Genomic DNA, 18,036 nt, shown 5'->3' with positions numbered 1-18,036 from the left:
TGTGTTGCATACCGAGTGGTTCTCTGTTTTTGCCTACCCTGTTGTAAGCAGCCCTAGATTTGCGCTTTTTGGATTACTTATGGATCTCCCTTTTGTTTTGTTAGCCTGATTGTGTTTATCTTTCCAGACTCTTACGTTTCACTTTTTACTGTGGGCTGTACTGTGTATAAAGGGTTGTCAACCTTTCTTTAAAATACAGAATTGGCCCGTAAAATATGGAATCGTCCCAATTCTGGATGTTCCAAGTTAAGTTGAAGTGCAGAAGAGTATTTTCCAAGAACTATAATACCACAAATACAGTATGTCTAAACATTTGTGGACACCCTATCTAATGAATGCATTCAGCTACTAGTCCCTGTAGAGAAGCATTTCCAATAGAATATGACTCCCTGGAGCAAATAAACATGAATATATTGGCCCCATGCCTAATGCCAGGTGGGGCTAGAGGGGTAGAAAGCCACCCAGCATTGAGCTGGAATGATGGAAATCCAGTTAAACGCCTTCACTGGACAGCAACTCCAACAATAGTAGGATAAACTCTTTTTAATAATCTTGATTTTGTAAGAAAATAATTAATAAGCAGGTGTCCCAATACTTTTGTCCATACCGTGTATAAGCCATGTTTGCTAAGCTATAACCAGCTAGATCTTTATTGACCTTTTCATCAGCTTACACAATTCCACAGGCAACAGACTTTGCCTAGATGTTTTCGTTTCATTCACAATGTGGCTTGACGATTACCTGAGGCTGGGGGGCAGAGTGGTACTCGCGCATCATGTCCAGAGAATAGAGGTGAGGGATGGGCTGGAAGGGGTTGAGGGCCACCAGGGTGCAGCCTGCATGAGTGTAGAAGACCCTCGCACTGTAGCGTGCCTGCAGGCATTTCAGCACTGATACACAAACAGAAACGTGATTTTAGAAATATTAGGAAAAGTCAGAAAATTATAGACAGAAGACCACAGAAAGACAGACAGACATAAAAAAAGACAAAAGAAAAAAAAAAGAAAACAAGAAGACAAAACCAGGCAAAACAGAGAAGACCAAAAGTCTGTCTTTATATTCATTTGTATTCATCGAAACAGCAGGAACACAATGAGTGCAGGCCATGATGGATTGAAATGGGAGAAATGCCAAGTCTCTTAGTCTCGTCTGTAGACTTTATTAGCCCAGTGCTGCTGCTTAGACTGGCAGACATTCACTGAAAACTAATGTTCCTAATGTATCAAATATTAAAAAATTAAAGTCTTTTAATCCCTCAACACAAACAGATCAAAGAAAGTCTGGGAATGGTATAAACATAGCAGTGTACCTGTGGTTGGGGTAACTGGGTTAACTTTGGTGAGGTCATCGTAGGTGTGGAGCTCAGCTTCATTTACTAAGAAAGCTCTGACATCTCCTTCCAGCGAGTCATTGAGAGACTTCCTCCGGGCCTGGACTGGCTCGTTTGCTCCACTGACCTGTGTAGAAATGTGTGCACATATAAATTAGGATTGGATTTGCTGCTTGCCACCAGCAGCCGGAATGAGAGAGAGTACAACTGGCCATGCGCTCTCAGCAGAGAAAAAAAAAGGGAGCGTGACCCCTTTGCAATTACCTGATATTCAGCACTATGCCACTCAACAAATGAATATAATATATTGCAATTTTCTATAATCTCAGTATTGGCCATCATTAAGTCTTTACTAAAGCATGTAAACACTGTCTTTAAATAATTAGAGTACTTTTTAAATTATTATTATCATAAGTTAAGATGGTAAAAAGAGCTCCCAAATGATGTATGTGAGGAAGAGGAGAGGAAATTAATACCCTTGATCTGGAGACATTCTACAGACGCTTAGTGTTTCTGTGTCTTACAACACAGCAGCCTTCCTGGTCTCTTGAACAGACGTATGAAGCTGAGTGCAGTTGCTTGGTACCTTACAAAACACACAGAACCTGAGGTTTCGAGAATTCCCTCCCAGCTTTGACCCATAAACAGTGTTTGGAATGTCTGCAGTGTTATTCATTCCCCGGCTTTCGAAAGACAAGTCTGAACGCAGCCAAGACTGGGACCTCCTATGACCTCAGACTTCTGTCTTTCTTTATGAGGTTATGGATAAAATGACAAATCACAGCACAACACAATCAACACTCCACAACACACCACAACACAACGCCAGCTGCTTCCACAGAGAGACACGCATGGGGCTGGAAACATTTGTTACATAAGGGCCCGAGTGAGTACGTAAGCTTTGTGTGTGTTGCACATGGCTGGCTCATAGAGGCTTAAGCCCACGTGCATTTATTACCAGTAGTGTCCTGATCGGTGGGTATACTGTGCTTGTCATGGGATACAAGATAAATAATACTACTACTACTACTACTACTACTAAAAATAATAATAATAATAAAAGTACAGGTACTAGTGTTGCATTTCTGAGGCTTTAATTAACCCACCCAACACACACTTGCTCAGATGAAGCAACAAGCCTTACCATCAGTTTGTTTTTATTGGTAATAAATAATATATTTTATTATTACAGGAAGTTATTAAGCTGTTTACCGTAAATGTTCTACAGTCCACAGTAAAGCAAATGCACCTCTGTCTGTATAACTAAAAGAGGATTCTAGATACTTTTGGGTATGTAGTGTGTAATAGGTGCAAGGGGGGGGGGTGTTGTAGGAGAATGTGGAGGAGCATCCTGTAATGACATGCTGTAGCCAAGCTATGAGGCAAGCCATTGTCAGAACAGGGCCAAGCATGCTGGAGACTAGACTAATGATACAGTCATCCTGATGAACACATGCAAGCCTACATAATCCACAGGAACAACAAAAACAAAACACACACACACACACACACACACACACACGAGAACTCTAAAACATGTAGAACAAAGACACCACAGTACATCTTCAGTACTAATTAGTTTTAGAATTATTTTGGTAAGTGGATTTTATTAAGGCTGAAAGGGCCTGGCAGAAGGCATTTCAAGATGTTTTAAACAATAATATTACTACTACTACTAATAATAATAATAACACTATATAATACTAATAATATTATTAATTAATTAATAATATAATTATTAATTTCTAGTAACGTCTTGATACGTTATCCATCTGCCTGACGTGTGAAAAGCACATTTCTTATTCCTTTATTCTCAAAATTCTACAGACTTCATTCATCAGAAATCATTTTACTATAGCTTCTTGCTGGTTGGTTCAAATCTGGAGCAGTAGAATAATTTTACTCATAATTGGTGTTCAAACGTTTGAACGCTGAAATAGGGCTGAGCGATATGATAAAAAAAATATTGTCTCACTATATTTACAGATATTTTCATGATAGACGATATTCATCAGGATAGACGTGAGTGCAGACAAAATGCATCAGTGGTGATGGATTTTTAAAAACCACCATCCAAACACTCCCCCATATGTAGTACAGTGATTTGCACTTACACAGTTATACAGTTAAACCAGACTAATTACACGGTTTGTGATGAAACATGCAGCTGATCAGTGTTCTTTAAGCACGGACAATATCCTCGATATGCTCAGAAAAGCATACTGTGTATCACAACAGAAAAACTGATCACAATAAAATAGTCATATTGTCCAGCATAATCCACACAGAAAAAACAACACATTTTAAATGGTATTTTTAGGGATACAAGCACCAAATGTGCCGTATCTCTATTGTATATTGTAGTACTTTCCTCTGGTAAAAAAAGGGGGAAAAAAAGGGTCAACAGGTACAAGACACTAGATGAGCCAGATAGGCCTGAACGGGGCACTACATCTCCAAAAAAAGTCAACTTTACAGGAAAAGGAAAAAACCTTCTTGACTTTCAATGGAAGTAAATGTAAAAATACCAGGCGCTTTTCAACCATTTCTTTTGGTCCACATGTAAAATATGTCACAAAGGAAAAAACTACCACCATCAAGTCCAATATGATCACGAGACACAGGCTGTTTTAACCACAACACACTGTAACATTCAACCCTGGTCCTGGAGGAACCCCCTGCCCTGCACATTTAGCAGTTTCAACACAGGAAGGGCTTGGTAATGACCTCTGCTGGACCAGGTGTGTTTGGAGCAGGGTAGACACACGGGCTGAGAACCACTGCTGTAACTGATTACCGAACGAATCACGTGCAATCAGATTCACGTCGACTTGTCTAGACCATGATCACTTGTCTGGGTTCAGGGTAATGCAATGGTACCCAAATGCTCTAGATCCAGAAGCTCAGGCTATGTTATCACCAGGGCCATGGAATGAGTGATCAGACAGATGTGTCCTTAATTAACACAACACTAGAGCCAGAGGGGGGTTAGCAAGACGTGAGGTGGAGGCTAATTCAATTAAGTACTCGGAACAACAACTGGTCTTAATCTGTATGAACTCTCATTGAGATGTTCTAGAGGTCTTAATTGGATTTGTGGAGTCGGGCTATAACCCATTCAACTTATTTGTGAAAGGAAAATAAATAATCATCACTGTCTGAAAAACCTTTCATCTCCACTTCTGAGATTTTTCACTTTTGGACCTCATTTGGATCTGTACTTTAGGTTGTGTCAAACTTTCATGATGAATGGACCAATAGAATTGCTCCAGAATTACTTGGCATAACAGCTTCTTACACTGACTTACATTTAAATATAAAGTTTTTGTCCTTTTCCTGTAAAAGTCATATTTTAAAGAGCTTTGAAATATAAAGAATAAATGAAGAGTAATAAATGAAGAGGATATTCTGTGTATCCTCACTCAGCAACACTGAGTAGTAGCAGTGTCCACTGTCCACAGTATAGCATGTTTATGTGGACACTTCTCACATTACAGGATGGCACCTGGACACAGTAATCTTGGTCTAGACGGAAATACAAAAGCAAGCAACGTGAGCAAGGTGAGATTAGCCTGACAGCTGCCTAATCCAAGGAACACCTCACCGTGTGCAGGACAAGAATGACAACAAGGGATGCTTTACACAGAGATCCAGAAGCAGAAATGCAGTTAATCATAGAGTAATCATAGCTGCAAATACCAGAATCATTTTAACCGACATAAACAGCAAAGCAGCTCAATGTAATCAAGTTATATCAGATATGTACGTCTTCTCAGAGCAACTGTGCTCTGAAAACATGTGTTTAATTAATTATGCATGCAAATTTAAATATATATATATATATATTTTGAAAACGTTCATTTCAGCGTTACTAACCAGAGTTAGATAACGCTGCAGAATTTGGAGGGAATTAAAGTATAACCATATAAAGAACATATCACACTAGGGCTGGGCGATATGGTAAAAATATTGTATCACAATATTTAAAGACATTTTCACAATACATGATATATTTATCAGGACAGATGCCATTTCAGACAAAATGCATCAGTAGTGATGGATTTCTTTTTTTAAAAAACAACCATCCAAAGGATGTATCACGATAAGAAAATTTATTGCAATAAAATATTCTCATATTGCCCAGCTCCATTTCACACCCTATGAAACCTCTTTTTTAAACTTTCAGACCAAACTATTAAACACATAACTATAAGGCTTATAATATTATCACAGAATTTGGTCATATAACTGCTATAAAGACCAGAATACTGGGGTTATAGTTATAAAAAACTGAAACATGAAAATATCATGACATAGTATTTTACCATATCGCCCTGCCCTAGGTTATAGTTATTGTCCAGATTAGGGACAAATTGGTTATAAACACCAACATGCTGTCAGATTATTGTTATAAAGACCAGGATACTGATATGTTATATTTATATTGATCAGAAAACTGTTATAAAGACCAGGACACTGTCAGATTACTGCAATAGAGACCAGAATACTGTCAGATTACTGTAATAAAACCCAGAATACTGTCAGATTACTGCAATAGAGACCAGTATACAGTCAGATTACTGTAATAAAGCCCAGAATACTGTCAGATTACTGCAATAGAGACCAGTATACAGTCAGAGTCCTGCAATAGAGACCAGAATACTGTCAGATTACTGCAATAGAGACCAGAATACTGTCAGATTACTGCAATAGAGACCAGAATACTGTCAGATAACTGCAATAGAGACCAGAATACTGTCAGATTACTGTAATAGAGACGAGTATACTGTCAGATTACTGTACTAGAGACCAGAATACTGTCAGATTACTGCAATAGAAACCAGAATATTGTCAGATTACTGCAATAGAGACCAGTATACTGTCAGATTACTGCAATAGAGACCAGAGTATGGTCAGATTACTGTACTAGAGACCAGAGTATGGTCAGATTACTGTACTAGAGACCGGAATACTGTCAGATTACTGCAATAGAGACCGGAATACTGTCAGATTACTGCAATAGAGACCAGAATACTGTCAGATTACTGCAATAAAGACCAGAATACTGTCAGATTACTGTAATAGAGACCAGTATACTGTCAGATTACTGTAATAGAGACCAGAATACTGTCAGATTACTGCAATAGAGACCAGAGTATGGTCAGATTACTGTAATAGAGACCAGTATACTGTCAGATTCCTGCAATAGAGACCAGAATACTGTCAGATTACTGCAATAGAGACCAGAGTATGGTCAGATTACTGTAATAGAGACCAGAGTATGGTCAGATTACTGTAATAGAGACCAGAATACTGTCAGATTCCTGCAATAGAGACCAGAATACTGTCAGATTCCTGCAATAGAGACCAGAATACTGTCAGATTACTTCAATAGAGACCAGAGTATGGTCAGATTACTGTACTAGAGACCAGAATACTGTCAGATTACTGCAATAGAGACCAGAATACTGTCAGATAACTGCAATAGAGACCAGAATACTGTCAGATTACTGTAATAGAGACCAGAATACTGTCAGATTACTGCAATAGAGACCAGTATACTTTCAGATTACTGCAATAGAGACCAGAATACTGTCAGATTCCTGCAATAGAGACCAAAATACTGTCAGATTCCTGCAATAGAGACCAAAATACTGTCAGATTATTGTAATAGAGACCAGAATACTGTCAAATTACTGTAATAGAGACCAGAATACGGTCAGATTACTGCAATAGAGACCAGAATACTGTCAGATTACTGCAATAGAGACCAGAATACTGTCAGATTACTGCAATAGAGACCAGTATACTGTCAGATTACTGCAATAGAGACCAGAGTATGGTCAGATTACTGCAATAGAGACCAGAATACTGTCAGATTACTGCAATAGAGACCAGAGTATGGTCAGATTACTGCAATAGAGACCAGTATACTGTCAGATTCCTGCAATAGAGACCAGAATACTGTCAGATTACTGTACTAGAGACCAGAATACTGTCAGATTCCTGCAACAGAGACCAGTATACTGTCAGATTCCTGCAACAGAGACCAGTATACTGTCAGATTTCTGCAACAGAGACCAGTATACTGTCAGATTACTGTACTAGAGACCAGTATACTGTCAGATTACTGCAATAGAGACCAGAATACTGTCAGATTACTGCAATAGAGACCAGAATACTGTCAGATTCCTGCAATAAAGACCAGAATACTGTCAGATTACTGCAATAAAGACCGGAATACTGTCAGATTACTGCAATAAAGACCGGAATACTGTCAGATTACTGCAATAGAGACCGGAATACTGTCAGATTACTGCAATAGAGACCAGTATACTTTCAGATTACTGCAATAGAGACCAGTATACTGTCAGATTACTGTAATAGAGACCAGTATACTGTCAGATTACTGCAATAGAGACCAGAATACTGTCAGATTACTGAAATAGAGACCAGAATACTGTCAGATTACTGCAATAGAGACCAGAATACTGTCAGATTACTGTACTAGAGACCAGAATACTGTCAGATTACTGCAATAGAGACCGGAATACTGTCAGATTACTGCAATAGAGACCAGAATACTGTCAGATTCCTGCAATAGAGACCAGAATACTGTCAGATTCCTGCAATAGAGACCAGAATACTGTCAGATTACTTCAATAGAGACCAGAGTATGGTCAGATTACTGTACTAGAGACCAGAATACTGTCAGATTACTGCAATAGAGACCAGAATACTGTCAGATAACTGCAATAGAGACCAGAATACTGTCAGATTACTGTAATAGAGACCAGAATACTGTCATAACTGCAATAGAGACCAGAATACGGTCAGATTACTGCAATAGAGACCAGAATACTGTCAGATTACTGCAATAGAGACCAGAATACTGTCAGATTACTGCAATAAAGACCAGTATACTGTCAGATTACTGCAATAGAGACCAGAATACTGTCAGATTACTGCAATAGAGACCAGAGTATGGTCAGATTACTGCAATAGAGACCAGAATACTGTCAGATTACTGCAATAGAGACCAGAGTATGGTCAGATTACTGCAATAGAGACCAGAATACTGTCAGATTACTGTACTAGAGACCAGAATACTGTCAGATTCCTGCAACAGAGACCAGTATACTGTCAGATTCCTGCAACAGAGACCAGTATACTGTCAGATTACTGCAATAGAGACCAGAATACTGTCAGATTACTGCAATAGAGACCAGTATACTTTCAGATTACTGCAATAGAGACCAGTATACTTTCAGATTACTGCAATAGAGACCAGTATACTGTCAGATTACTGTAATAGAGACCAGAATACTGTCAGATTACTGCAATAGAGACCAGAATACTGTCAGATTACTGCAATAGAGACCAGAATACTGTCAGATTACTGCAATAGAGACCGGAATACTGTCAGATTACTGCAATAGAGACCGGAATACTGTCAGATTACTGTAATAGAGACCGGAATACTGTCAGATTACTGTACTAGAGACCGGAATACTGTCAGATTACTGCAATAGAGACCGGAATACTGTCAGATTACTGTAATAGAGACCAGAATACTGTCAGATTACTGCAATAGAGACCAGAATACTGTCAGATTACTGCAATAGAGACCGGAATACTGTCAGATTACTGCAATAGAGACCAGAATACTGTCAGATTACTGTACTAGAGACCAGAATACTGTCAGATTACTGCAATAGAGACCGGAATACTGTCAGATTACTGTAATAGAGACCAGAATACTGTCAGATTACTGCAATAGAGACCAGAATACTGTCAGATTACTGCAATAAAGACCAGTATACTTTCAGATTACTGTAATAAAGCCCAGAATACTGTCAGATTACTGCAATAGAGACCAGTATACAGTCAGATTACTGCAATAGAGACCAGAATACTGTCAGATTACTGCAATAGAGACCAGAATACTGTCAGATTACTGTAATAGAGACCAGAATACTGTCAGATTACTGCAATAGAGACCAGAATACAGTCAGATTACTGCAATAGAGACCAGAATACTGTCAGATTACTGCAATAGAGACCAGAATACTGTCAGATTACTGCAATAGAGACCAGTATACAGTCAGATTACTGCAATAGAGACCAGAATACTGTCAGATTACTGCAATAGAGACCAGTATACTGTCAGATTACTGTAATAGAGACCAGTATACTGTCAGATTACTGCAATAGAGACCAGAATACTGTCAGATTACTGAAATAGAGACCAGAATACTGTCAGATTACTGCAATAGAGACCAGAATACTGTCAGATTACTGCAATAGAGACCAGAATACTGTCAGATTACTGTACTAGAGACCAGAATACTGTCAGATTACTGCAATAGAGACCGGAATACTGTCAGATTACTGCAATAGAGACCAGAATACTGTCAGATTCCTGCAATAGAGACCAGAATACTGTCAGATTACTTCAATAGAGACCAGAGTATGGTCAGATTACTGTACTAGAGACCAGAATACTGTCAGATTACTGCAATAGAGACCAGAATACTGTCAGATAACTGCAATAGAGACCAGAATACTGTCAGATTACTGTAATAGAGACCAGAATACTGTCATAACTGCAATAGAGACCAGAATACGGTCAGATTACTGCAATAGAGACCAGAATACTGTCAGATTACTGCAATAGAGACCAGAATACTGTCAGATTACTGCAATAAAGACCAGTATACTGTCAGATTACTGCAATAGAGACCAGAATACTGTCAGATTACTGCAATAGAGACCAGAGTATGGTCAGATTACTGCAATAGAGACCAGAATACTGTCAGATTACTGCAATAGAGACCAGAGTATGGTCAGATTACTGCAATAGAGACCAGAATACTGTCAGATTACTGTACTAGAGACCAGAATACTGTCAGATTCCTGCAACAGAGACCAGTATACTGTCAGATTCCTGCAACAGAGACCAGTATACTGTCAGATTACTGCAATAGAGACCAGAATACTGTCAGATTACTGCAATAGAGACCAGTATACTTTCAGATTACTGCAATAGAGACCAGTATACTGTCAGATTACTGTAATAGAGACCAGAATACTGTCAGATTACTGCAATAGAGACCAGAATACTGTCAGATTACTGCAATAGAGACCAGAATACTGTCAGATTACTGCAATAGAGACCGGAATACTGTCAGATTACTGCAATAGAGACCAGAATACTGTCAGATTACTGTAATAGAGACCGGAATACTGTCAGATTACTGTACTAGAGACCGGAATACTGTCAGATTACTGCAATAGAGACCGGAATACTGTCAGATTACTGTAATAGAGACCAGAATACTGTCAGATTACTGCAATAGAGACCAGAATACTGTCAGATTACTGCAATAGAGACCAGAATACTGTCAGATTACTGCAATAGAGACCGGAATACTGTCAGATTACTGCAATAGAGACCAGAATACTGTCAGATTACTGTACTAGAGACCAGAATACTGTCAGATTACTGCAATAGAGACCGGAATACTGTCAGATTACTGTAATAGAGACCAGAATACTGTCAGATTACTGCAATAGAGACCAGAATACTGTCAGATTACTGTAATAGAGACCAGAATACTGTCAGATTACTGCAATAAAGCCCAGTATACTTTCAGATTACTGTAATAAAGCCCAGAATACTGTCAGATTACTGCAATAGAGACCAGTATACAGTCAGATTACTGCAATAGAGACCAGAATACTGTCAGATTACTGCAATAGAGACCAGAATACTGTCAGATTACTGTAATAGAGACCAGAATACTGTCAGATTACTGCAATAGAGACCAGAATACAGTCAGATTACTGCAATAGAGACCAGAATACTGTCAGATTACTGCAATAGAGACCAGTATACAGTCAGATTACTGCAATAGAGACCAGAATACTGTCAGATTACTGCAATAGAGACCAGAATACTGTCAGATTACTGTAATAGAGACCAGAATACTGTCAGATTACTGCAATAGAGACCAGAATACAGTCAGATTACTGCAATAGAGACCAGAATACTGTCAGATTACTGCAATAGAGACCAGTATACTGTCAGATTACTATAATAGAGACCAGAATACTGTCAGATTACTGCAATAGAGACCAGAATACTGTCAGATTACTGCAATAGAGACCAGAATACTGTCAGATTACTGTAATAGAGACCAGAATACTGTCAGATTACTGCAATAGAGACCAGAATACAGTCAGATTACTGCAATAGAGACCAGAATACTGTCAGATTACTGCAATAGAGACCAGTATACTGTCAGATTACTATAATAGAGACCAGAATACTGTCAGATTACTGCAATAAAGACCAGTATACTGTCAGATTACTGTACTAGAGACCAGAATACTGTCAGATTACTGTACTAGAGACCAGTATACTGTCAGATTACTGCAATAGAGACCAGAATACTGTCAGATTACTGCAATAGAGACCAGTATACTGTCAGATTACTGTAATAGAGACAATAATTCTGCAAAAGGACAGTTATAAAGACTGTAATACAGCCAAATTACAATGATTTCCACCAGAAAACTGTAACATTACAGTTATAAAACCAACTTCACATGGTTTTGAGGACCAGCATACCTTTCCATGACGTGGTTCCCGGCCACCCTTTTCAGAACTCGTGGATCTGCCAGCGGTCCCGTCCCCACCGTCCCCACCGTCCCCACCGTCCCCACCGTCCCCACACACTCCGTTCCTGCTCCGGAACAGCAGCTTCTGCTTCACACTCGCCATGGCGGCACGTTTTCAGCGGCTACTGCTCCCAGGACCCCGCCATTACTGAGAGCACGCCAGGCTTCCCCGCTCCTCTGTTGTGAGCTCCCGGACTGAAGGGCTGACCCGCTCCCGGACTCACTCCCCGCCCCGGCCGCTCCAAACCACGGCTGCGTCACCTCGGACACGCCCCCTGCGCTGACGTAGCGCGCACGAACGCCCTCGGAATCATGGGAAGGAGTCCAGACACGGAAAAGAAATGCTATTAAATCATTATAAAGATTAACTTTAACCATTTAAACACTGTTTTAGCTTTTAATGGCGTGTGTATCTCGCTTTGTACCTCTTTCATAAATGCTTCAACCAACCTACCAACCTACCTCCCTACCCAGCAAGCAGGCTAGCTAGCTGCCGAGGCTACTTAGCTAGCCAGACGGCTAAATACTGGCAAAATGAAATAGCTGGGCTCACAATTTTTCTCCACACATCACAAGCGTGAAGGTAGGCTGCGTGTCTCTGTTTCTACAGTGTGAGTCTTAACTGCCATGCGTTTAACGTTTTCCAGAGACTCGTAGTTGCTAATACAGCCCATGGCTCAATCCCAAACGGCTCACCTGCTTAATTCAAGGGCACTTGAACGTACGTACCCTACTTAGTGCACTAGGTAGACTGTAGTGAACAATTTGAGATCCATCATATGATCTAGAATATGTTATTGGTATTGATTCCCTAACTGATCCCTTATTTCATTTAAGGGTGAAAAACAACACAGTTTGCTAGGTAGGGAGCAGAGGGAAATTTGAGATCCAGCCTGTAGTTCTAGATTGGGGTTTTTTGCTTAATTTGAGGGCGCTGTTTAAGTGCAGATATAATTGGAAGCCTACGTACCCGCTCATACTCTACTTAGTGCACTAGATCGATAGTAGTGAGCAATTTGAGATTCATCATGTGATCTTGTTGTTGATCATCATGTGAACTTCCAAGTGGATCAATGTAGTTTGCTAGGTAGGGAGCAAAGGGAAATTTGAGATCCAGCCTGTAGTCATAGATTATGGTCGAATCCCCATTGGGGTTTTTTGCTTAATTTGAGGGCGCTGTTTAAGTGCAGATATAATTGGGAGCCTACACATCTGCTCATACCCTACTTAGTGCACTAGGTAGACTGTAGTGAGCAATTTGAGATCCATCATATGATCTGGAATATGTTATTGGTATTAATTCCCTAACAGATCCCTTATTTAATTTAAGGGTGAAAAACAACACAGTTTACTAGGTAGGGAGCAGAGGGAAATTTGAGATCCAGCCTGTAGTTCTAGATTATGGTTTAATCCCCATTGGGGTTTTTTGCTTAATTTGAGGGCGCTGTTTAAGTGCAGATATAATTGGAAGCCTACGTACCCGCTCATACTCTACTTAGTGCACTAGATCGATAGTAGTGAGCAATTTGAGATTCATCATGTGATCTTGTTGTTGATCATCATGTGAACTTCCAAGTGGATCAATGTAGTTTACTAAGTAGGGAGCAAAGGGAAATTTGAGAGATATCCTGTGATTCTAGATTATGGTTGATTTACAGACAGCTCTTATATTTGATTCAAGGGAACTAATTCATGTGTAGACATCATTGGGAGCCTACATACCCACTCATACTCTCATATGTACCTACTCATAGTTCTAAATTATGGTTGTATCCCCATTGGAGTTTCTTGCTTAATTTAAGGACACTCTTTAAGTACAGATATCATTGGGATCCCTTGTTTAATTCAAGGGTGAAAGAGAGAAATTTCAGATCCAGCCTGTGGTTCTAGATTATGGTTAAATCGCCAGTGGGTTTTCTTGCTTAATGGTAACCGCTGGTACCCTACGTAGTGCACTAAAAAGAATAGTAGATAGCAATTTGAGATCCAGCCTCTGATTTTAGAACATGGTTGGCCTACAGATGGCACTCATATTTAATTTGAGGGTACTAATTAAGTGCAGATATCATTGATTGCCTACGTAGCATAGCCAGTCATCCACTACATAGTGCACTAGATGCAGACTAGGAAATTCAGATCCACATGTGATTCTAGAATATGGTTGGATCCCAGTCAGCTCCCCTGTTTAATTTGAGGGCACTAGTTAAATGTAGATAATCTTGGTAATCTACATAGTGCACTAAAAAGAGAGCAAAGTACAATTTGAGATCCATCCTGTGACTGAGAATATGACTGAATCCCAAAAGATTTCCTTGTTTAATTTAGGGGCAGTCAAATTTGATTGTGGAAGCCATTGGCAACCTCTATAGCCACTTATACACTGTGTTGTGCACTAGATAGGGAGTAAAGAGCGATTTGAGATCCAGCCTGTGATTCTAGAATATGGCTGAATACCGAACGGCTCCCTTGTTTAAGTTAAGGGCATTAGTTAAGTGTAAATTGTAGACATTGGTAGCATACATAGTAGTCATACACTATGTAGTGCACCAGATAAATGTCCAGGGAAGGCTTTCCACTAGATTTTGGAGCATTGCTGTGAGGATTTGATTGTATTTAGTGACAAGAGCATTAGTGAGCTCAGGGTATTCAATAATCACCACCCCACCTCACCCCCAAGTCCCAAAGGTTTTCGATGAAGCACCATCCATCATTCCAGATAACCCAGTTCCACTGCTCCACAGCTCAAAGCTGGGGGGCTCTATACTCCTCTAGCCCAAGTCTGGCATTAGGCATTATATGTATCAGCTCCGGAGAGTCCTATTCTATTGGCATCACTTCTCCACAGAGACCAAACAGGCTGATAGGTGTAGGCTGCTTTTTAAAATGTATTTACACAGTTTTTATTCTCTGTTCCCACAGGCAATGGCCGAGGCAGAAGTGAAGGTTGCGTTTGTCAGCAACCTCAATGGCACGACCGTGGCCGAAGTGTCGCTGGGATCCTTCCTCGCCCCACTCTGTCTTCTCAGCAGAGGGTTGTTCCTCATAGTGTTTCACCTCAGCAGAGGTGTTCTCCCATTCTTTAAGGGTGCTCACCTCCTCCTGGACTTCACCACGCTGATCATGCCCATGGTCCTGTCGTGCACTGTTCTCAGCGACATCCTTCACTGGGTCATTGTAGGTCTGGCTGTGGTTGACCTTTGTGTTCTGTACCTCTTGTCTAAGAACAGAAAGGCTCCCTCCCGTGGGTCCATCAGCGGTCCGGTCCACAGCTTTCTGCACAGCCATGTGGAGACCAACCGTGTCCCCTTCGTGACTGCTTTCCGGGTGCTGGTGAACGTGAAGACGGCCATCAGCATCTTGGCCGTGGACTTCAGCGTGTTTCCGAGGCGTTATGCAAAGACGGAGACCTATGGGACGGGGGTCATGGACTTTGGCGTGGGAGCTTATGTAATGGCCAACGCTCTGGTTTGTCCAGAAGCAAGAGGAAAGAAGATCCAGGGCTCCAAGTTCAGATATGTGGTTAAGCAGGTTCTCTCTGTGTGGCCCCTGGTGCTCCTCGGCTTGGTTCGTCTAGCAAGCGTGAAGTCAACAGGCTATCACGAGCATGTATCGGAGTATGGGATACACTGGAACTTCTTCTTCACTCTAGCCATAGTGAGAGTGGTGGCATCTGCTCTTCTCAGTGTATTTCCCATCAGCAGCTCCTGGCTCATAGCTCTCCTGATTAGCGGGGTCTACCAGGTTGTGCTGGAGACCACGGATTTGAAGTCCTTCATCATCCAGAACAGTGAGCGCACCACCTTTCTGGAAGCCAACAGAGAGGGAATATTCTCTGTGGTGGGTTACGTCGCCGTCTACATGGCCGGAGTTCAGGTTGGCCTCTATCTGATGCGGCCGAGAAATTTGGTCAAAGACTGGATATTGGTGGTCAGGAACCTTCTGCTGGGAAGCTTCGGGCTATGGCTGGTGTTATACGTCTGCCAGACGTACGTGGAGCCAGTTTCGCGCCGTATGGCCAACCTGTCGTTCTGCATATGGACTGTGGCCCAGTCCTTGTTTTTCCTCTCGTGCTTGAGCGCCGCCGATGTCGTCTTGCTTTTCGCCAAAGTGGTGTCAAAATTCTCTCTGGTGTCAACCTCCTGGAATCCCGCTGGGAGTTCGCAGACAGATGGAAAATTAAGGAAGAAAATGGACGAGTTGTGTCTCATTCAGTCTGTGAACAGGAATCAGCTGTTGTTTTTCCTGCTTGCAAATCTGATGACTGGTTTGACCAACATACTTGTGGACACTCTGAAAAGTAACGACTTCTTTGCCGTTTGTGTTTTGCTGTCGTACATGTTCATGAACAGTTTATCTATCTTCATTTTACATATCTGCAACATTACAATTAAGTTTTGGTGATTTATTATGAATTTTATCTTTTTGTGGATTGTTGGGTTCAGTTTACAGGGCATCATATCGTCACTGTCATGCAAAAACCTTGTATGTCCATTTTGCCGTTTTTACTATTTGACATATTGTGAATCTGACAGTTGTTCTTTACATTGAGTCAAAATGTCATCATGAGTGAACCAATAGAAATGCTCCGAAAATGACATGGAATATTTTATTTTACATTGACTTGCATTGAAAGTACAGACGATTTCTTACTTCTCCCGTAAAGTTCTCATTTTGGAGATACGGGATTTCTGAGTGGCAGTAACGACATGACGAATAATTATAAATAAGCTGTTTGATGCATAAAATAAAATAAAAAAAGATTTATAAGTTAATTCTTGCAGCTTAAGGCAGATGTGGTGCAGTGGTGGCTCAGCAGTTAGAGCACCGGGCTCGGCAAGCTGCCACTGTTGGGCTCTTGAGAAAGGCCCTTCACCCTCTCTGGTGTGCAGCCTCTCTCTCTCTCTCTCTCTGCAGTGATGGCGGCCAAGCATGTGTGCTCACTGTCACTGTCACTGTCACTGTCACTGTGTGTGTGTGTGTGTGTGTGTGTGTGTGTGTGTGTGTGTGTGTGTGTGTGTGTGTGTGTGTGTGTGTGTGTGTGTGTGTGTGTGTGTGTGTGGGAAGGGTTAAAGGCGGAGCCTAAATTCCATCTGTGTCCAACACTAATGGTAAATATGGTTGGGTTGTCTTGTCTTGTTTTAATAGCTGCGTCCCAAAAGCCGGAGTAGTGTCTTAGAAGACTGTTCTGAAGTGAAGGACCCCTCATAAACAGCTTAGACATCCAGCCTACGGTTGGCATGATTTCGAGGACGCAACTGATGTATCCTTCCCGGCTCTGGGTTACCCACAGTTCTCTGCACACATACGACACAGGGGGAAGGAAGGAAGCACAGCCACCAGAGCAGAAGTTTGTTTATCTGCTAAAGTTTTATCATTCTAATTAATTTATTTGAAGAAATGAAAATCACACAAGTTTCACACCACAGTTGCAAGAGGCGGGAACTTTCCCGGGAACGTCACTACGCATTTGTGTGACCATTAGGCTGTATCTTCATTGGACAGTCCTACTGACGATCTGCTCTATCTGGCTTTGGAACGCAGCTACTGCCTGTAAGGAGTCTTGGTTGGTGGGATGTCAAAGAGTGGCCATATGCGAATAATAAACATTAAAATGCTAAAATCCTGTTCATGACCATCATCCATTGCGGTTGTTGTGGCGCAACAGATAACAGCACTACCTGCCAGTGAGCTATTACACCATGTGGGAGACTGGGGTTTGATTCCCGGTCTGGGTGACTGTGCTGCGCTACACCAATAAGAGTCCTTGGGCAAGACTCCTAACACTACATTGGCCCACCTCTGTAATACAAGTAACCTTGTAAGTCGCTCTGGATAAGAGCATCAGCTAAATGCGTAAATGTAAATGTAAATCCATTAAATAACTGATTAAAAGGGCTTTTAAAGTATTTGGTCATTTTTAATACATGCCATACATAAGATGTATTTATCTATCTACTGGTATATTTTTAGGAAATTGAAGGGTAACAGGACAGGAACAGGACACAACTCAATGCTCTTTGTTT

At 40.9% G+C, this 18,036-nt stretch overlaps 2 protein-coding genes across 2 annotated transcripts in view; one reads left to right on the top strand and one right to left on the bottom strand.

Annotated features, from left to right (window-relative positions):
* The window catches only part of myo19 (myosin XIX), a 28,892-nt gene extending 16,224 nt beyond the window's left edge, over window positions 1-12,668 (bottom strand). Inside the window, exons 1-3 of the mRNA XM_072662841.1 lie at window positions 11,964-12,668; window positions 1,310-1,457; window positions 742-890 (exon numbers count right to left, since the gene is read on the bottom strand). Of these exons, the coding sequence (XP_072518942.1) occupies window positions 742-890; window positions 1,310-1,457; window positions 11,964-12,116 (450 nt within the window). The 5' untranslated portion in view covers window positions 12,117-12,668. The remainder of the gene's footprint in view (window positions 1-741; window positions 891-1,309; window positions 1,458-11,963) is intronic.
* On the top strand, window positions 12,300-17,900 carry pigw (phosphatidylinositol glycan anchor biosynthesis, class W). Its single transcript, XM_072663018.1, has 2 exons — window positions 12,300-12,596; window positions 14,933-17,900. Exon 2 carries the CDS (start codon window positions 14,936-14,938, stop codon window positions 16,412-16,414), a length of 1,479 nt encoding a protein of 492 aa, XP_072519119.1. The 5' UTR covers window positions 12,300-12,596; window positions 14,933-14,935; the 3' UTR covers window positions 16,415-17,900.
* The last annotated feature ends 136 nt before the right edge of the window (window positions 17,901-18,036 follow it).

The sequence above is a fragment of the Salminus brasiliensis genome, chromosome 1 (assembly GCF_030463535.1).
Source record: "Salminus brasiliensis chromosome 1, fSalBra1.hap2, whole genome shotgun sequence".
NCBI lineage: Eukaryota > Metazoa > Chordata > Actinopteri > Characiformes > Bryconidae > Salminus > Salminus brasiliensis.
The sequence above is the reverse complement of the archived record's forward strand: the minus strand, read 5'-3'. Positions and strand labels throughout refer to the sequence as shown.

What these genes read in the sequence shown, in the direction of transcription:
- pigw (XM_072663018.1), top strand. Translation starts at nt 14,936, where the DNA reads ATGGCCGAGGCAGAAGTGAAGGTTGCGTTTGTCAGCAACCTCAATGGC.